The sequence below is a fragment of the Hypanus sabinus genome, chromosome 20, assembly GCF_030144855.1.
Source record: "Hypanus sabinus isolate sHypSab1 chromosome 20, sHypSab1.hap1, whole genome shotgun sequence".
Lineage (NCBI taxonomy): Eukaryota > Metazoa > Chordata > Chondrichthyes > Myliobatiformes > Dasyatidae > Hypanus > Hypanus sabinus.
Genome location: NC_082725.1, coordinates 44,236,515 through 44,259,043, shown reverse-complemented (window position 1 = coordinate 44,259,043; position 22,529 = coordinate 44,236,515). Strand labels below are relative to the sequence as shown.

Below are 22,529 nucleotides of genomic sequence, written 5' to 3'. Positions count from 1 at the left end.
CTTTGAGTATATAGTACACATGACAAGATGGTGAGAAAAATACTGCTGCTTTTATCACTGCTGAACGCATATTTTTCTCATTATTTTTGAGCATTGAATCCTTTTACACCAACAATTTTAACAATACAGACTATGTTAAAACAGATTAATCTTCAGGAGAGGCAAAATGAAATTGGAAGACAACAGCTCACAATAGTTGTCAAAGAACTGTCATTTCACACCTTTCATAAGGCAGAGAATTGTCAAATGTCAAGTATTTTGCTGTTGTGATTGTCCTCAAATTGTCCTTTAAAAAGCATAAATGCATTTGCAGGGTTTGAGCTTCTTTAAACAGGTTGTCATTGGAGAGAGTCCAGAAGAGGTTCACGAGGAATGAAGGGTTTAACATCTGAGGAGCATTTGGCAGCTTTGGACTTGTGCTCACTGGAATTTAGAAGAATATGTGGGGATCTCATTGAAACTTACTGAATGTTGAAAATACTAGATAAAGTGGATGTGGAGATGATGTTCCCTCTGGTGGGGGTATCCAGAACTAGAGGGCACAGCCTCCAAATTGAGGCGCAACCTTTCAGAACAGAGATAAAGTGGAACTTTTTTAGCCAGAGAGTAGTAAATCTGTGCAATGCTCTGCCACAGACTGCAGTGGAGGCCAAATTCATGGTATATTTAAGGTGGAAGTTGATAGTTTGCTGATCGGTCAGGGCGTCAAAGGATAAGGTGAGAAGGCAGGTGTATGGGGTTGAGTGGTATATGGGATCAGCCATGATGGAATGGCAGAGCAGACTTAATAGGCTGAATGGTCTAATTCTGCTCCTATACCTTGTGGTCTATGGTCTAAGTTTAAATCCACCACAATTGTCCATTCCTTTTAAGCCATGAATTAGCTAGTTTCGTCAATGACATTTAATTACAGTGTAAGGACTTTGACCTGTGAGGTCTTTTCAGTGATTGCGTAGCAAAGGTAATACTGAGCTTTGCCCAATTAATAATGATTTGACGCTAAATTTATTTATCCAAATCTTTAGAGATGCAATATGTAATGTTTATGTAAGTTTTTTTATGTTTGAGCTGCAGTCAATTATTTTGAGTCCATACAATTTAAAACAGGGTTACAGTCAGTTTTCTAACTCAGACGGTCAATCCAGGACTTAGCACACTTCCCAGCATGTTCAATGCCCTCTTGTCATTATCAGAAAATTGTTTTCCAGTTACTGGCAGGTTTATCCATTCTGTTAAGGTTTCTGAGAAGAATTGAAGATTGTCAATTGGGAAAGGAAATAAAAGAAGAGTTAGCACTGCCCTGTACAGAGTGCAGAGGAGTTCACCAAGATGCTGTCAGGAGTGGGACATTTTGGTTTTAAAGAAAAATATTGATAGCCTATGTTTGTTTTTCCTGGGACAGAAGAAGCTGAGTGGTGACCTGATTATTTGTATAGGATAGGAATATATATGAATATACACTTAGTAGCCACTTCATTAGGTACTTCCTGTACCTAATAAAGTGGCCACAATGTATACTCATGGTCTTCTACTGCTGGAACACATCCACTTCAAGGTTTGACATATTGTATGTTCAGAAATGCTCTTCTGCACAACACTGTTATAATGCATGGTTACTTGAGTTACAGTCACCTTCCTGTCAGCTTGAAGCAGTCTGATCATTCTCCTCTGACCTCTCTCATTAACAAGGTGTTTTCATCCACAGATCTGCTGCTCACAGGATTTTTTTTTTGTTTTTCACACCATTCTCTTTAAATTTTAGAGCATGTTATGCATAAAAATGCTAGCAGATCAGTAGTTTCTAAGATACTCAAACCATCCCATCTGGCACCAAATATCATTCCACAGTCAAAGTCACTTAGATCACATTTCTTTCCCATTCTGATGTTTGGTCTGAACAACAACTGAACCTCTTAACCATGTCTGCATGCTTTTATGCATGCAGTTGCTGTCACATGATTGGTTGATGTAAGGTGTACCTAATAACGTGGCTACAGAGTGTATTTTCCTTTGATGACAGTATTTAAAGTAACAGGGCATGGGAATACATGAGAGATAGAGATTTACAGGGAATCTGTAATGTGCTAATTGTCAGAGGTCGACGTCAGAAAATCTTTCATTAGGGTGTTAGACACTGAAAATCTGTGCCAACTTACCTGTGGGAATGTTCAAGGCCAGCTTCAATGTCTCACAGTTGCAGTTGGAGGTTCCTACCTACTTCAAAAGGGGTGACGATCATTCCAGTGCCCAAGAAGAACAGGGTGAGCTGCTTCGTTGCCCATCGTCCAGCCGCACTCACCTATGAGTGATGAAGTGCTTTGAGAGGTTGATCATGGCCAGAACCAACTCTAGCCTAAGCAAGTACCTGGATCCAGTTCAATTTGCCTATTACCACAATAGGTCTACAGCAGATGCAATCTCAGTCTTGGATCACCTGGACCAAAGCAATACTTATATTAGGCTGTTGTTTATTGATTACAGCTCAGTGTTCAACACTTCAGTACGAATCAACAAGTTCCAAAACCTGGGCCTCTGTACCTCCCTCTGCAACTGGATCCTTGACTTCCTCATTGGGAGACGACAGTTCATACAGATCAGAAATAACATCTCCTCCTCACTGACAATTAACACTTGAACACTTGTGCACCTGAAGGATGCGTGCTTAGCCCAGTGTTCTATTCTCTCTTCACCCACAACAATGTGGCTGCGCATAGCTTAAACACACCCTATAAATTTGCTGATGACACAACTATTGTTGGCAGAAATTCAGATGGTAATGAGGAGGCGTACCAGAGTGAGATACAGTAGATCACCTGGTTGAGTGTTGTTAAAATGACAACCAACAAGCTTGCACTCGACATCAGTAAGATTAAGGAATTGATTATGGTCTTCAGGAAGGGAAAGTTGTGGGAACATACACCAGCCTCATCTAGGAATCAGCAGTGGGAAGGGGGAGCAGTTTCAAATTACTGGATATCAACATCTGATGATCTATCATAGGCCCAACATATTGATACAATTACAAAGAAGGCACGACAATGGCTGTATTTCATCAAGAGTTTCAGGAGATTTGGTATGTCACAAAAAACTGCAAATTTCTACTGATGTACTGTGGAGAGTATTCTAACTCTTTGCAGCACCATCTGGTATGGAGCGGCCACTGCCCAGGATTGAAAAAAAAACTGCAGAAAGTTACAAATTCAGCCAGCTCCGTCGTGGGCACTAGCCTCACCAGCATTGAGAACATCTTCATAAGGTAATGCCTTGAATATGTAGCAACCATCATTAAGGACCCCTGTCACCCAGGACATACTTTCTCATTGCTGCCATCAAGGAGGAGGTGCAGGAGCCTGAAGACACACACTCAGCATTTTAGTTAAGTTTCTAGCCCACTGCCATCAGATTTCAGAATCGCTCACTTTTTGTACTACTTATTTAATACATTTTATATAAATATATTTCTTATTGTAATCTATGATTTTTTAATGTATTGCAATGTACTGCTGCCATGACATATGCCAGTGATGTTAAACCTGATTCTGATTCTAATATGTGAAAGTAGTTGAGGCAGGAACTCACAACATTTAAGAAGTAATTGAATTGCCAAGGTATGGAGGCCCATGGACCAAATGAGGCACGCAGATTAAGTACAGTGGTGGACTTGGACATGGTGGGTGAAGGTCCAGTTTCTGTGCTGTACAACCCTATGAAAGCTGTTACTATTATTACTATTCTAGCTAGGTAATTGGATGTTGGTATCAACCAATCAGATAAGCTGAAAAAAAATTGCTCTATGGAGGCAATTGAGGAGCCAAGAAAGGTGATGCAGAGGTCCAATTAGGTAATTCATTCTTAGTTATTATGGCACAGAAGGAAACCATTCATTCTATTTGGGCCCATGCCTGCTCCCTGCGAAGCAATCCCATTAGTCTCATTCTAATCAGTTTATACTTGCAAACTATTACATCTTTGGATGATATTGCAAGGAGGAGAATGATATGTCAGAATTGGTTATAATGGATCTATATGACATTGGTCACTATGGTAGCATAGCAGCTGGCACAACACTATGACAGCTCAGAGCGCCAGGGTTTGGAGTTCAATTCCAGCACCGTCTGCACAGAGTTTGTATATTCTCCCCATGACCGTGGCTTTCCTCTGGCTGCTTCAGTTTGCAACCACAATCCAAAGATGAACTGGTTAGTGGGTTAATTGGTCATTGTAAACTGTCCTGTGATAAGGTTAGCATTAAATAATTAAGTTGCCGGGCAGCATGGCTCTCAGGACTAGAAGGCCTGTTCATGCTATATCTCTAAATACAATAGATAAGAAATAGTGGCAATGTCTGAAATAATAGTGGAACTAATTGAAGGCATTTTCATTGAGTGAGACAATGGAAGTTAAGTGTTAGGAAGCTCATTTTTTACTTGACATAGCAATATTTGGAAGTGAAGACTCAGTAGATTTTTACTTAACAATAACGCTGTTCTCACCATTATCTGGCACATAGGGCTAAAGTGATGACAGGTGCCAAGATATGACACACAGTATTTTAGAAGGCCTGCTTGTACTGCTTACAACTAGCATGACATTCGATCCTGGAATGTACATTAATTTATGAAAATGGGTGTGGTTAGGTTTGATCAGAGGATAATATTAAAAAAAAAGAACACCATCAAAACAAATTGGATGCAATTTTAACAGTGATCATCCAACATGCTTATAACATTTTAGTAATTAACACCATGGGATTAAATTTATTGGATTAATATTATAGGCTTTTGTTTCAATAACCTTTATATGTTTACTGAATGTAAAAATTACTGACAAGTGAAAACAGATGTGAAGAAGATAGTAGAGAAATGTACCTTTATAGCTAATATCTGTGACGAGAAGATTCTTAATTGCAGGGGTGTTGATGTTTATTTTGTTAACTACATTGCTAGCCTATGGCTTAAATCTGTCCACTTTTATTGAGAGAGATAAAGCCTAAATTGGATCTATACCTATATTGACAGGAACAAAACAGGGTGTCCAACTAGTTACTGCACAGTCAACTATTGAAGCACTTTGCAATAGGCAGGATCTCCTAGTTATCATTGGAATTTGTCCTTTATCTCAATTAACATCTGCTTCTCCCTTATTCCATTATAAAGAATGTCTCCTGACATTCCCATGCCCAGTGATCCCAATTGCACACCACATTTCCTATGGGACAAAACTACTGGGGCCTCCCAATCATCTCCATTTCGGCCATCATCAGGTCAAATGCTTCCTGCAGCCATGTTTACTCTTATGATCAGGCCCTAAATCACAAATGACCTCCCATGATGACTGGACCTAAGCTCTACAATATTATCTGCTTCTCACCCCTACCATCCTTCTAACTATTGGATCCCCCTCTGTAATTTGGACCTCAGGCTGTAGGACTGTTACCAATTTGGCTTCTCTCAACCCAGCTTACTTACAGGCTTATGCAATTGAAATCCTTGTCAATGAGGTGAAGTGCGAGCAAGACATTGATAGAGAAAAATTGACATTACCCTGAAATTAAAATCTACAGAACTTGCTGGAAACTAGAAATTTTGAGTTCAGTTACATTGCTATCCCCAAAGCAATTTATATATAAATGGGCCTCCACTAGTAGCAGTGGGGCTGCCAGTTGACATTAGCAACTGCACAGCCTGCACTGTGCAGCATTATCCTGCTGCCTTTTTAAGACTTATGTACCATTCATATTATTATATCTCAATCAGGCCAAGTTCTCTTATTGTAATGCCTAATTCCTGGAATGATTTATTTCTGTTTACACAATGCTGTACTGACATATTGATTTATATGTTGCAGTAAGCAGTGGAGAAAGACATATGTAGCAGACTAGACTTCTAATATTGACTGCTTCTTAATCTTGCCTGTCATGATTATTCCCTTTATTGAGATTATGAATGAATCACACCTTGGTGACAAAACAAATGCCAGTCACTGCAAATACCTCAATTAGACTCTAACAAGGAAACTGTTGATATCTTAGATCCCTAGTTTTGCTATGTGTTTGGCTTTAGGAAACTTATGTCCTTATAAAGATGATTAAAAATCAAAATCTATAAATATTACATATAGCTAACTCCCTGTTTTGATTCTTTAGAGCATCACCAATGACATATCCTTAGTTTTGGAATACTTTTCAGGACATAACATTAATACAAGAATATTTTTAAAATAATAATATCTTGCTTGATTAATGTAGAAACCCAAATGTTTTCTCCTTGTGGCACACACTTTGCAGCTGATAGGATTGCTGTCTCACTCACTCCAGTAAACCGATTTCAGTTCTCACCTCTGTCGGTGTGGAAGGTGCACGTTCTCCTTTGATAGCATGGATTTCTTCTGGGTGCTGCAGCTTCCTCCCACACGTCAAGGATGTACCTACGTTGGTAGATTATTCAGCCGCTGCCATAGTGTGGTAAAATCTGGAGGGGGATTCAGGGAATATGGGCAGAATAATATAGTATTAATCAATAATAGATGCCAGATTGATTGGCTGCAAGGTACCTTTCTCTGCTATTTCATCCATGATTCAGCATTTTACCTGTAACTGTTTTTCTTTTATTCCATACTTTGCACTTTAAACATCTAATGTGGACAGACAGGGTTCTACAAACGTGTATTTTTTTTTCTTATTTCCCATTTCTATTTTTGTGTTGTAATTCTAAAAATACAGTTTCTGTATCTTTTGGCTTTTTAAGTTGTTGAAATGGAGATAATTCATCTTGGCTTCCTCCTGAGATTCTCATCATTGATTCACTTCGCATTCAGAGAACTCTGGATGCAATGAGAGCTTTGAAACTAGACAATTAGAGGCTGGTAAAATGACGGCTTATACCCAGAATATGCTGCATTGTAAGTGTTCGGTTACAATACTGACATCTACTTGACAATGTGGAAAATTGCCCTGCAACAGCAGAAACTCAGTGCAGATATTGTCAGGCAGACCACATACAATCAATTCTTCATGCAAGGTATCATTGATAGAGGGTGTCAAGCAGCATTAGTATGCTTATCAATGTCTAGTTTGGCTTTTAATGGGAGAAATTGGTTCCAGGTCTCAATCACAATCTTGGGGCCAAAGAAATAAATTCCAGAGATAAGCTGGAAGTGACTGCCCTTGATGTCAAGCATTTGATTGAATGTAGAATTAAAAAACCTTGAATTCAATGGACATTGAATGAAAATAATATATTTTGTGCATTGGAAGATAATTGTGATCGTTGGACGTCAATCTTGCCAGCACCAGAAAATATTTTTCCTCAGAAAAATAGCTTAGATCAACCCATCTTTAATTAATTGCCTAATCAAAGATTTTATTTCAATTTGTAAGGAAAGGAGGGATGTTTTCTGATGAATGTATAATGCTTAGTTACCTCTGTGACTGCTCAGAAAATAGAGCATTCTATGTTTGCATTTAGGAAGACCTGACGACTGTAATAGGTGGTGTTAATGTTTTTATACAACAGAGTAAATGTAAACATCTGTTGTTGATGGCCATAGCACTGTTGCCATCAATATTCTGGAGCTGAATGTAAGATTAGATCAGCCATGATCTTATTGAATGGTGGAATGGGCTCAAAGGGTAAACTGGTCTCCACAAGTTCCCATTTCTTGTGTTCTTATTTATGAGTATTGAATGGTACAGCTTGTCCCTCCTCTCCTCTTTCCTCCTCTCTCCTCCTCCCTCCCCTCCTTCCCTTCCCTCCCCTCGCCTTCTTCCCTTCCACTTCCCTCCCTTCCATCCCCCTCCCCTTCTCCTCTCAGTTTAGCATCTGAAAGACGGCATCTCTAAGAGTGCAGCACACCCTCACGTAGTGGCAGCCTATATTTTATACTCAAGACACTTATGAAAAGATGAAACAACATTTCATAAAGGTTGAGTAGTGTGAACTGGGTGATAGCTAGAACAATAATGAGATTATTCCAAAATAAGCAGTGAATCAATAAAGCAGAACAATTAATTGGAATAACATTTTAATAATGGGGTAATTAATTGACAACAACATTAATCAATGAGTTAGAGTACCAACACTGGGCCACGTTATATAACAAACGGTTAATTATACACCAGAGTTTATCTACTCATAAAATAGTCTTATTTAAAGAACAGACAAAGTAGAAACTACATAAATTTCTTCCACTTGAGCAGCGTAACTTCTACAGAAATGAATACTGATTGGAGGATTGTTATGTACATATAATTAACTTTATGTATATAAAATTAACTTGACTGATGGGCAAGATGTCAAACTTAGTCCACTTCGGCTAGCTAAATTAACATCACCATGTACATCAATTTCACAAAGTTACTTATAAAATTGTTTGAAGTATGTAACAAGCCAGTTAGAGAAGAAATTTGAGAACACTGCCACATATTGTAATGCTTTTTGCCTTTTATAGATTGGTTTTACCACATTCCTCGGAAACCAAATCAAACTGACAAGAGCCAACTGCAGCTTCCACCGCCTTCCCAGATCCCAGGTTTGAGTGATCTTGCAGAGCCTCACAAGGAGATTGCTTTTGAGAGACGCAGATTATGGATTAGGGACACAGATTCAGATTATGTAAAATTAGCCAAGCAAGGAGGCAGGGCAGGTAAGAAGGAAGTAATTTTATTTGAAGAGTAATTGTGCAATTGGTTAACCCTCTTGTGAGATAGTTACAGATAAGAACTATAATTCATTTGGTTTATTAGGCAGTTGGAACTTCATGATAATTCTTAAATTCTTCATACATGATTTAATGAAGACCACTTGTATGTTTATTAAACATGTGGCAATTGATTAAAAGTTTTCTAGATGTCTGAATAACTATATCCACTAATTCTAGAAAATAGGAAACGAAGTTCTGAATTTTATCTATCCATTCTGAGAACTTAATATTTCACCATTAGTTATTTTTGGTAATATCTTTAATCTGTACATAAAACCAGGATGTAATTATAATTAAGTAACAGCTTCATAATTTCTGTCAGTAAATCATAATTTATGTGAATATTAACAAGGTAAAGTAATTGCATTCGAAAGCCAGTTATGAGGTGTTTTTCCTTCTTTTACAAATTATATTTGCCTACCAGAACTGAAGCTGTAGTTAAACATTACAAACACCAGAGAACAATTTATTTTAAAGATTTGAGAATGTACGTTGGAATTTATTAGCAGCAATAACAAAACAATTGGATGATTTCTGATGACATAACAACTTTGGTGCTTCGATGATATGTTAAGAGTAACATTCCATGAGTTTCTAATCTTGTCTGGTTAAGTTATATAGAAGTGAAGCTTGCTTCTTGGCATATAGGTTTTGGAGATGCCTGACCAACAGCATCTCAATAGTTTTTCTTCAGTTAGTCACTTCCATGTATTCAGCTTGAAGTAGAGTGTCTATAAATTTTACAGGGGGAGATTTGATCCATTTTTGTTGTCTATATTTCCTGCAACAACAAAAAAGCTTGCCTCATTTGAATCTTATACTATAACTTTATGGTTATTGTCTGTGTCCTTCAGCATCAGTTGGTTCTCTGCTGCTCATGGATTAGAAGTGAATTCCTTTGGAACTGAAAAGCTCATGAGTTAGGGCTAGTTCAAAGAAGACCAAGGTATTGTGCGCCACTGAGCAGACCTTGCCAAATCAATATTCTTTTTCACAGTTTCCAGGGCAGGATGTACAGAGGAAAATCGGTAAGTCCACAGTGTGGAGTAGTGGGGGAGAGAGGTTTAGAGGTGGGGCTACTGTACAGATATTGAAAGAATAGTCGGCACCAAACAGTAGGCAATAGGAATGGACCTGAGTGAAGTTTGGTTGCCACTAATCATGTTGGTGGATGAGAGTCTAGCAGTAATGTGGGGGAATCGATGTTCAGGATTGACGAGGGAAGTGGGGTTGAGTTGTTGTCATATTGGTGAGTAGTAAGGGGTTTAGGTTGGGTTGGCAGGTCAGCATGTGAGGCTAATTGAGGCTGACCAATTTGTTGAATTAGATGTAGGTAAAGATGGGGGGAGGTGTAGTCAGGTGAAATCATAAATTTAGGAGCTGTCTGTAGGATAGCCATATGTTATGCATTTGTGAACATTATAAACCATGCATGTATGTGTAAATATCCAGGAGATTAATATCATGTGAAAAAAGATGTGAGAAAGAGATTTGTTTAAATCTGCAAAGAACTGTACTCACCAATTAGTAAAAATAGTGCAAACAAAGAAGTAGCCACCATTGGCCTCCAGAGTGTATATCCAATTCCTCTGTGTTGTGTCAAGTACAAGACCGATCTGGATGGAAAGTTATGATTGCTTGATTGTCATTGCCTTTTAGTTTTCATTAGAACTGAATCACAAAGCTTGCAAAAATGTGGTTCTGGGCAGTCCCATTCCCAGGCATTTTCATTTGGTCTGTTGGTGAGAAGTTTTACAATGGGATATATTTTTGGATTCCCAATGATGTATTCACATGTAATTACTCATTCAAAGGAATGTTTCCTTTAATGCTTTGATAGCTATCTGTGAAGTAGTATAATCTGAGCTGCCCTTAACAGCAAAGCAGGTCAGTTTAAGTTGCCCACTGTACACAGAATAAGTCAGGATATTTTATACTGGGATCACCAGCTAGTTAATGGTAACATTAAACATGCCCTCAAAGGGACAGTGGAGTCTTGGACCAGTTTTGCATGATTTTGGAGTTTTAAAGCATCTGTGGTGATTTGGCATTTGGCAAAAAAAAGAAAGGAAAATACATCAGCGCAGTACTGTGATGTAACAGCATGAAAAGTTTTCAGCCAGCAGATGGCAGAATTGATCTACTGTAATTGAGATTTTTTTTTCTTGTTTCCCACGAAAAATGCGAAAACAGTATAAATATGTATTAAATTCAGGAGGTCATAGAATTATAATTCATTGTTTTTCAATCATTTTTATGGTTATGCTGTATTGAGTTGTTTCTTTCTTAACACCAATTAATCTGCATTACAAGGTGTTGGGGGAACAATATTTACAACTCCAAAATAGGTTTCCTGAAAATGGTTTATCATGCTGATTTCTATGTTTAAGATTGTGCTTTAGTCCCTTTAGCTTGTGAACCACTATGAAATGGTAGTATCTATTGGTATTGGTTTATTGTTGTCACAGGCACCAAGATACAGTGAAAAGCTTGTCTTGCATACTGTTCATACAGATCAAATCTTTACACAATAAAATATATGAATAAAGTAAATCAAAAGCAGTATAGAATCAAGTTAAAATCTACAGAGCAAATGCAGTGCGGGTAAGCAATAAAGTGCCAGGTCATAACGAGGTAGATTGTGAGGTCGAGTCTATCTTATTGTAGAAAAGGTCCATTCCAGACCCTGATAACAGTAGGATAGCTTGAGCCTGGTGGTACATGCCTTCACCCTTTTGTATTCTGCCCAATGGTATCTAGCAACCAGCCCTCTTACTCTGTTGCATCTGATCTGTCTAATGAGTTGGAAAAACATAAATCTATAATTGGATGACTAGGATGATTTTAGATAAATATTAGGGCAAGTTTTTATCCCTGGCAAGGCAGCTGACCAACTGTGATTGTATATGCACTGTATCAACAATTTTACAATGTAACTTATAGTGGACTGGGTGATTTCTTCTGGGAAATATACAGAAAATCAATCAAATTACATATGCAGTTTATTAATTTACAGTATGTTCATTGTTGGTGCCATAAAAATGTTTCTTGAAATTATTAAATGTGATATACTGGGATGTCTAGTCAGTTCAACTAATCAGTATGTTTAGAACCATTGTCTGAGTAAATGGTTTTCTATTGTTTGTATGTCCCTGTATGTCCCATTGAACTGCCTGCAACAAGACTGCAATAAAAATGGATGTTGTGATGAAATCCAGGAGAAGAAAATTAGGACTTTAAAAGTCAATCGGCCCATTATTTTTAATAAATACAAGCAAAGTCATTACACCATTTGGGATTCTAAATCTTGCTAACAAGAAATAACCACCCACCTGTTAATTCAAAGGTTAGACTTAAGGGGGGAAATCATGTGCTAAGTGGGATAATAAGATGTCACTGTTAATTAATTAAGGAATTAATTTTGATGCTAATTGATAATTACCATCCTGCTGAAGTGGATATTTGCACGTTTAACATTCAAATTCTGTATTGATTAGACACATTTTTATTGCACTCTATGTAAAATTGAAGCAAAAAGTATTTAAATTTCTTTTGAATATTTCATTAATTAGCATAATGTATTTAAAATGCTTACATCACACCAAAAGGTAGATGAAAATGCAGAAATTGCCAAATACATGGTAGCTGTAGTTAATAAGCACATTTTTAGTCAAGGTGATTTAGTATTGGGTGGAAAGAGCAGTGGGAGGATCACAGGGGAGGAGACTACGCAAGCAGACACCATTAGGCGGATTGTTTATCATGGTGATGAGTTCAGTGTATAATTGGAGTGGTGAATTGTTGAGCAGGTGCTAATGATAGTTGGAAATTGCAGGGTTAATGTATAAAATCACTTGGAAGGGAGCACATAAATCTTAATGGGGATACTACATAAAGAAAAGTTAGTGAATTTTTAATATAGAGTAAAATATGACAAAGCAGATAATTGGATTGTAATGTGGGAGTTTGTGGGCAGCGAGATTATCTTGATTGAATATCTGCAGTGGAGACCGCTCCTTTGAATTTAATCTGCTCACTCAGCCATTGTGTGAAACAAAGATACTCCAGTGCGTAAGGGAGAGGAGAGATGTCTGGATAATTTGTTGTAGACTTCAGCCATCCCTTGCAACAAGGGCACAGAAGATGGTTGTCGAAATTGACAATATACAGAATAACAGAAAATCAAATGGGATTCAGGACTATTCGGAGGAAGGACTGCCAGAATCATGGTCATGATGTCATGGAGTGGACATTGGTATCCAAAGCAGAGACAATGAGGGAAAACACAATGTGATGGTTAAAAAGAACCCAATAATTAAGGAGGACAAGTAGCATCATTTGAGAGTCCTAAACGGAAAGGACTCTCAAATGATGCTACAGGGTAAAGGACATATGTATGATGTTTAATAGAGAAGTAGTGCACCCAGAGTAGCCTCCTCTACATCGGTGAAACCCAGTGTAGACTGGAGGACCTTTGCTCCATGAGCAGCAAGCAGGATTTCCTGTGGCCAACCGTTTAATTTCCATTCCCCATCCCCTTTCCATCGTGTTGGTATATGGCTGTACTCCAACAATGAAGCTTCTCTCAGGTTGGAGGAGCAATAGCTCTTTGTCTGGGTAGCCTCCAACCTGATGGCACGAACATCGATTTTTCTAACGACAGGTAATTTCTCTATCTCTTCCCTCTTCACTCTTTTTCCATTCCTCATCATGGCTCTCCTCTAACCACTTCTCTTTCCTCACCTGCTTATCACCTCCCTCTGGTGTCCCTTCCTCCATCCCTTTCTCCCATTGTCCACTCTCATCCTCTATCAGATTTCTTCTTCTTCAGCCCTTTACATCTTCCACCTGTCACCTCCCACCTCCTCACTTCATCCTGTTTCGCCTACCCACCTACCTTCCCTCTAACCTGGCTTCACATATCACCTTCTAGCTTGTACTCCTTTACCTTTGTTCCCCCCACCCCCACATTCTTATTCTGGTTTCTTTCCCCTTCCTCTCCACCCCTGAGGAAAGGTCATGGCCGGAAACATCACCTCTGTATTTCCTTCCATGGGTACAGCCAGATCTGCTGAGTTCCTCCAACATTTTGTAGCGAGACTGGTCTTTGTGAGCAGCAGATGGAAAGTATAAAACAAGAGGTCCTGATTGGAGAGTAACAGAAGCTAGGAATGGATTGCAAATGTTGTCATCAACAAATCTTACCTGAGCCGTGTACACATCGACATAGGGATAACAATTTAAAGATAAAGACCACGTGGCTAAAGAAAGCCTATAATATGCTAGAATATTGGTGTTATAGGGCAACACTCTAATACTGGAGGGGGAGGGATAGCCTAATTAATTATGTCATGATGGAGGATATAACAAAAGTTATTCAATCAGTGAAGACTTTAAGTGTATTTTAAGAAAGCTTTGCAGTATGTGGCAGTTGTGAAATGTTAAAATATATAAATATAGAGACTAAACAAGCATGCAGCAAATGCTGAGTAGTTTTAATGGAGGAAGTATGTAAAGAAACTTACAAATGTTACAGTAAATTTCTAATTTTCAGAAAAGACAAGGGTTCAGTGACAGCTTCACACTTTCTCACCTTTTACTCCATTTACAAGATCTTTGTATATCTGATCTCTTTATATCCCTTTGTAGCCTCCTTTATCCTCTTAACAGTTTATTTTCCTATGATCCTTGCGGTATCGGCAAATTTAGTAACTATAGTTTTTTCTTAATCCATACCAAGTCATTTAAATAAATTGTGAAAAATTCTCAACACCACTTAACACAGCATGTTACATCTTCCTAATGAGATAAAGAACCATTTATGTTAAAGTCTCTTTTATTCACACCAATATGTTACCTTGTACCTTGTGAGCTTATATTTTCTGCGATAATTTTTGATACTGAATCTTCTAAGATGTCTTCTGGAAAAAAAAGTTCCCATGAGATCATTGCTTCTCCATGATCCACAGAGGGTTATTTTTAAAGATCTCCAATTTGAATCACAGAGTCATAGAACACTACAGCATAGAAACCCTCCCTTTGGCCCATTTAGTCCATACTGAACTATTATTCTGCCTAGTCCCATCGACTTCCATTCCCCTTCTATCCATGTACCTATCCAAATCTCTGTTAGAAGTTGAAATTGCTTCTGCACCTGTCACCTCTGCTGGCAGTTTAGTCTATACTTTCAGAGTAAAGAAGTTTCCTCTCCCCTCATGTTCCCCTTCCACACTTAATCCATGACCGTTAGTTATAGACTTGCCCAACCTCAGCTTACTTGCACTTACCCTATTTATATCCCTCAGAACTTTGAATATCAAATCTCCCCTCATTCTCCTACACTCCAGAGAATAAAGTCTCAACCTATTCAACTTTTCCCAATAACTCAGGCCCTAAATTCCCAGCACCATCCTTGTAAATTTGCAAAATTAATTGGCAAATATGATATCCATTTCTCAAAGCTATGCTAACTTTGCCTAATTGTTTTATTTTTTTCTCTTAAAGTAGTGGTACATTTTTAACAAAGTATTCCACTATTTTCTTCCAGACGGACGTAAAGCTAACTGATTGGTAGTATCCTATCTGTGCCTTTTTGAATGAAAGAGTTATATTCACTATTTACCAATCCAATAAGCCTTTCACAAATCGTGGGAATGTTGAAAAGATAAAAGCCAAGGTGTCAAATATCTCCAAGTTCCAAGACCTAGACCTTGCTACCTCCTTGTGCAACTGGATCCTTGATATCCTTACTTGCAGACCCTAGTCAGTACAGATTGGCAACAAGGTCTCCTCCACAATCTCCATCAGCACAGGTGCATCACAAAGCTGTGTGCTTAGCCCTTTGCTGTACTCACTTTATACCTCTTGACTATGAAGATAAATACAACTCCAATTCTATATTTAGGTTTGCCGATGACACCACTGTAGTTGGCTGAATCAAAGGTGGTGATGAATCAGCATATAGAAGGGATTTGAAAATCTGATTCAATGGTACCAGAACAACAACCTCTTACTTAATGTCAGCAAAACCAAAGAGGTGATTACTGACTACTGAAGAAAGAAACCAGAGGTCCATGATATAGTGTATTTGATATTTCAATAATACTGTAAATATATTGTTTGTTACAGCTTTCTTTATTTGTTTATAATTCACTACAGGTGATATGTAAGAAGTATGTGAATGGCATCCGTTATTACACCACAACATCATGTGTGCACACTTCACTAAAGTAAAACTATGTGTACCCGCTCACCCTGGCTCCCATGTTCTTCCTTCAATTAGTTTCAGGAGTTACAAGACATAATAGTGGTGATGAAGTTGTTTTAAAACAAACTCAAGATGACTACCTTGCCTGGTGAAACGCAGCACATTTTTTTTTCATTGCAAAGGGGAGAGAGATGTCTGAGTTATATAAAAAAAATCATAGCATGTGTTTTCTGTGCAAGCAGAGCAAGATGGTAGAGTTAAAAAAAAAGGCAGAAAACTAACAAAATTCCCGGCTTCATAAGCAGAGTACTGGGGTGATGATAATAATAAATAAAAAGCAGAACTGTCTGGCTACGTCAGAAAGATAGATGCATTTGATTGCACAACAGATAACTGGATGATGTATACTGAACAAATTGAGCTCTATTTTGAAGCAAATGAAATAGCTAATGAAAGCAGGTGTCAGTTTTGCTGAATGTAATAGTTGAGAAAGCATACAGTTTGCTTAGAAGTTTGACTGCTCCAAACAAACCAGCTGAAAGGAGTGTTGCTGAATTATGAGAGAAATGTAGGAATATTTAGAACTGAAACCATTGCTGATTGGAGAATACTATATGTTTTATGAGCAGAATCAAAAGGAAGGGGAGCCCATTTCAGTGTGGCTGAATCGAAGAAGCTAGCATTGTCAGAACAGTGATGGGCTTAATGATGCAATGAGCGATTGTTTGGTTTGTGGAATCTTACAAGAAAGCATTCAAAAACAGCTCCTAATCAAAGTTCAACTCATATTTAAAAAGAACAGTTGAAATCACTGTATCTATGTAAACAGCAGCCAGAGATGCAATTGAGTGTGAACAAAATTGTAGCATCTGAACAAAAACCACCCTGGCTAAACAAACGATGTTACCGTTGTGCCAGGGGATCACATACACCAGAACAATGCAGGTTTAAAAGTAAAAACTGCAGCAAATGCAACAAAGTAGGACACATACAAAGAGCGTGTTGGGCAGACAACAATAAATGGACTGCATTGGGAAGAGAAAACATAAAAAGACAAGTTGCAGTTTCAAACAGAGCACTAATCTGCAAGGTGTTGATGAAAAATCTGATAATGATAAGAGTGACAAAGGATTGGGTAGTCTTGAGATTTATAATGTGAAAACTAACAGGAAACAGTGACTATCCGGAAGTGAACAATGAATTAATTGAAATGGAATATGGAATTGGACATTGGCTGGCTGCAGATATCCAATTAAGAACTCGTACTGGAGAAAAGATACCTCCTGTGGGAATGACCTTCACAGCAGTGAAATACACCAACCAACAAGACACGTTGGGCTTGTGTGTGGGGAAAACAACAGTGTCAGCATTGTGGGGTCATGAGTGGCAAAAACAACTTGATTTGAGATCCATCCACCATCTGCACATGCATCCCTTGCAATACAATCGGACGAAAGCGAATTAAGAAAGGTACTGGATGATGCCACAAGGACGGTATTGGAAAAATCAATAATATCAAAGATAAAATAGCTCTAAGTGAAAATGCCACACCCAGATTTTACACAGCCTGGTTTCTTATACCATGCATGATGAAGTAGCTAGTGAACAAGATTGCATTTAGGCCAGAGGAATTCCTTCCAAGGTTGGGCGGGCAATGCTGGTCATCCCAGTAGCCAAGAAGAATGGGTCTGACAGGATCTGTGCTGATTTTAAGGTCACCATCAACCCAGTAAAGAAAGGTCACCATCAGCCCAGGATAGAGGATATCTTTGCAAACCTCTCTGGAGAGGAACACTTCAGCAAAGTGGACTTAACTGAGGCCTACCTACAGGTGGAAGAAGAATCCAAAGTTTTTCTCAACAGAAACACTCGCAAGTGGTTTTTATCACTATAATAGGTTTATTTTTGGAGTAGCATCAGTGCCTGCCCTCAGCCAGAAAGCTATGGACCAGGTGCTTCAAGGGTCCCCATGCACTCAGTGTTACCTGGATGACATCATTGTTACTGGTGAAGATGACACGGAACATCTCCTAAGTCTCAAGACAGTATTAAAAGATTGGAAGATTATGGGCTCAGAGCACAACGCAGCATTTTTGAACTCTTTAAATCAAGCGTTGACACACAAGAATTATGCAACTGTGCTGAGAAAATTAAAGCAGTGGTGGATGCCCCAAGGTCAAAGGATGTGTCACAGTTGTGGTTGGGGTCCCTTTTAGAGTTTGTCAATTACTATAACAGGGTCCTGCCAAGACTGGCTACTGTGCTTTACCCCTTGAACTCAATACTACAGATTGGGAAGAAATGGCCAAGGACAAAGCAGCGTGAGGTGGCTCCCTTAAAGATAAAGGAAATAGTGACATGAGACTCTGTACTCACACATCACCCAATGAAATTTAGACAATCGACAATAGACAATAGGTGCAGAAGTAAACCATTCGGCCCTTCGAGCCTGCACCACCATTTTGAGATCATGGCTGATCAACTACTATCAATACCTGGTTCCTACCTTGTCCCCATGTCCCTTGATTCCCCTATCCATAACATACCTATCTAACTCCTTCTTGAAAGCATCCAGAGAATTGACCTCCACTACCTTCCGAGGCAGTGCATTCCAGACCCCCACAACTCTCTGGGAGAAGAAGTTTTTCCTTAACTCTGTCCTAAATGACCTACCTCTTATTCTCAAACCATGCCCTCTGGTACTGGACTCTCCCAGCATCTGGAACATATTTCCTGCCTCTGTCTTGTCCAATCCCGTAATAATCTTATATGTTTCAATTAGATCCCCTCTCAACCTCCTTAATTCCAGCGTGTACAAGCCCAGTCTCTCTAACCTCTCTGCGTAAGACAGTCCAGACATCCCAGGAATTAACCTCGTGAATCTACGCTGCACGTCCTCTATGGCCAGGATGTCCTTCCTTAACCCTGGAGACCAAAACTGTACACAATACTTCAGGTGTGGTCACACCAGGGCTCTGTACAAATGCAAGAGGATTTCCTTGCTCTTGTACTCAATTCCTTTTGTAATAAAGGTCAACATTCCATTAGCCTTCTTCACTGCCTGCTGCACTTGCTCTTTCACCTTCAGTGACTGATGAACAAGGACTCCTAGATCTCTTTGTATTTCTCCCTTACCTAACTCTACACCGTTCAGATAATAACCTGCCTTCCTGTTCTTACTCCCAAAGTGGATAACCTCACACTTATTCACATTAAACATCATCTGCCAAGTATCTGCCCACTCACCCAGCCTATCCAAGTCACCCTGAATTCTCCTAACATCCTCATCATATGTCACACTGCCACCCAGCTTAGTATCATCAGCAAATTTGCTGATGTTATTCTCAATGCCTTCATCTAAGTCGTTGAAGTAAATCGTAAACAGCTGTGGTCCCAATACTGAGCCCTGTGGCATCCCACTAGTCACCACCTGCCATTCCGAGAAACACCCATTCACTGCTACCCTTTGCTTTCTATCTGCCAACCAGTTTTCTATCCATGTCAATGTCTTCCCCCCAATGCCATGAGCTTTGATTTTACCCACCAATCTCCTATGTAGGACCTTATCAAATGCCTTCTGACATTTGTCTGTGATGCCTTGCCTTATGGTATAGAGTAGGTGCAGTCACGTCATAAGCTATGCGTGATGGAAGTGAATGCCCCATAGCCTTTGCATTATACTCCCTTATCACTGCCGAGAAAAAATACTTACAGATTGACAATGAGGCCTTGAGTCTGGTTTGAGGTGTAAAACGTTCCAACCAGTACTTAAATGGGAGAGAGTTTACTATCATTGCTGATCACCAACCACTGGTGTCCATTTTCAGTCCGTAGGTGTGTTCCACTAACAACAGCAGCATGAATGCAGAGATGGGCTCTGTTTCTTGGAGAACACAATTACAAGATCGAATTCAAGAGGACCTCTAATCACGGAAATGCTGATGGATTTTCACAGTTACTCTTGGAAAAAGATATACCCGATAAATTTACAAAAGAGGACACTCCTGTTGACATATTCTTTTTAATCCAAATCGAAAGTCTTGCTGTTACAGCAGAGATTATCCAAAAGGAAACCAAAAAAGAGCCTTCACTGTCTCAGGTCTACCGTGCCACCCAAAATGGCTGGAATGTGCAGCAGAAATTCTAGTTCCCTCATTGTTTTCAGCACTGGGATAAACTTGGCCTTGATGGTAGTTTTCTTATGTGGAGATTGAGAGTTGTTATACCATCGAAGCTGAGAGCTAAAGTTTTGGAATTTATACCTAAGCAGAAAGGAGTATAGTGTACATAATATCTCAGTAATATTTGAATAATACTGCAAATACATTGTTTGATGAAGCCTTCTTTGTTTACATAATTCATTGCAGGTTATTCGTAATAAGTACTTGAATAGCATATGTCATTACACCATCACGTGATAAGTTCATGCCTCAATAAACTAAAACGAAGCATATATATTCTCCTAGGCTCCAGTGTGTTTCTTTCAATTAGTTTCTGGAGATACAAACCATAACACATGAGGCATTCCTCATTAGGGGATCATTAGTCTTAAGTTCCTTAGCATTATCATTTCAGAGGGTCTGTTCTGGCACCAGCATGGAAGTTCCTTTACAAAGAAAGCACAACAGTGCCCCACTTACTTAGCATTTTGCGCAGTTTCATCATGTCATCTAAAACTTCGACAAGCTTCTATAGATGTAGAGTGGAGTGTATCCTGACTGGTTGCTTGGTATGGAAACACTAATGCTCAAGACTGGAAAAACCTACAAAAGGAGGAGAATACAGCCCAGTCCATCACAGGAAAAGCCCTTCCCTCCATTGAGCTCATCTACAAGGGGCACTGCCACAAAAACCACCATCTGTCCTCAAGGACCCCCATCATCAATGCCATGCTCCCTTTTTGCTGCTGCCATCAGGCAGAGTCAGAGGAGCCTCAGGTCCTACACAACCAGCTTCAGGAATTGTTATTACTTTACAGCCATCAGGCTCCTGAACCAGCATGGATAACTTCACTCATTTCAACTGATTCACAGCCTATAGAGTCACTTTCAAGGACTCTACAACCTGGGTTCTCAGTATTACTTATTTATTTGTATTTGCAGATTCAGATTCAGATTCAGTTTATTGTCATTTAGAAACCAAAAATGCAATGCAGTTAAAAAATGAGACAACGTTCCTCCAGAATGATATCAGAAAAGCATATGACAAAACAGACTAAGCTAGAAAATCCACATAATGTTTGGCAATCCCCAATCCAGAGTCCGGAGAGGCTGCTGTGGTGTCTGTCAGTCTTTGTAGTTTTTCATTGAGTCTATTGTTTTATTTTTATTCTACTCTGAATGCCTGCAAGAAAAGGATTCTCAAGGTATATGGGGACACAGATGTTATTTGATAATACATTTACTTTGAACTTTGCTTACCTCATCAGACACTTCTTTTAACATCTGTGGATGAGGTTATTAAAATATGGAGAATTGTAAACCTGCAGCTCTAATAATTTTCTCTGCTTCTGTGACTGTGACTTTCTTTAGTTACTTCCTCCCTTCCAAAGATTTGATATACATCAATGTTACTTGTGTTCAGGAAGTAATAACTGATACAAATATCCCATTTAATTGACCTGCTATCTCCTTGTTTTCCATTATTAGTTTCCTACATTTCATGGGACAAGCACTCACTTTGTTAACTCGATTTTGAATTTCTATAGAAATTATGACTGTATTTTGCTCGATCTCATTTTCCAGCCTTTTTTTTTGTTAAATTAACAGTTTAGTTACTTGTTACATATTTGGTATTCCATCCAGTTTTCTGACCAGATACTTGTCTTTGTGCAATTATATTTACTCTCCTCAAGTGTTACAGTTTTATGTTAGCTTTAAATTTTTATTTAATCACAAATGATGTGCCTATCGTTGGAATTTTTCATCCACGTTGTTTTCTGTTCTGCATTTTCTGTAAGTTACTCTGTGACTGCAAGTTGACTGACTGATCCCTTAATGTAACTTATCAGTTCATTTTATCTGGTTCTGCTTTCAAGTCCTCATAATTATTCTTATTTAAATATATATACTTGTCTGAGACTCTTTCTTCTTTCCCTCAAATTGAATGTAAAATTCAATCATAACATGATTGTTCATATCTAGTGATACCTTCATGACAAGGTCATTAATTAATTGTATCTCACTGCGTGACAGTCCATCTAGTGCAGCCTGATGTCAGGTTGGCTGTATAAGTAACTTTTCTGGAAACACTGTGAACTCCTCATTTAGGCTATCCTTGATTATCTGTTTATTTTTCAGTTTACAGAGATATATCAAAGATAATATAAATCCCCATGAAAATTGTCTTTCAAGCAATCATAAACATGAGAAAGTCTGCAGATGCTGGAATTCCAAAGCAAAACACACAGCATGCTCGAGGACCCCAGCAGGTCAGGCAGCATCCATGGAAATTAATAAACAGTTGACATTTCAGGACAAGACCCTGCTTCAGGACTCAGGTCTTGAATTTTGTGTGTGTTTCTTTCTATGTACCTTAACTTACTATGTGGTTACTATCAGGCTGTTTGCAAATCATTCCTGCAAGTACCTCTGGTCATTATCAAGCCTACCCAAATATTTTA

The 22,529-nt window shown here is 38.7% G+C and overlaps 1 protein-coding gene across 1 annotated transcript in view; it reads left to right on the top strand.

Moving 5' to 3' along the window:
• LOC132378470 (uncharacterized protein C7orf57-like) overlaps positions 1-22,529 on the top strand; it is an 87,751-nt gene that overhangs the window by 26,734 nt on the left and 38,488 nt on the right. The window contains exon 3 of the mRNA XM_059945406.1: positions 8,449-8,643. Coding sequence (XP_059801389.1) covers positions 8,449-8,643 — 195 coding nt within the window. The remainder of the gene's footprint in view (positions 1-8,448; positions 8,644-22,529) is intronic.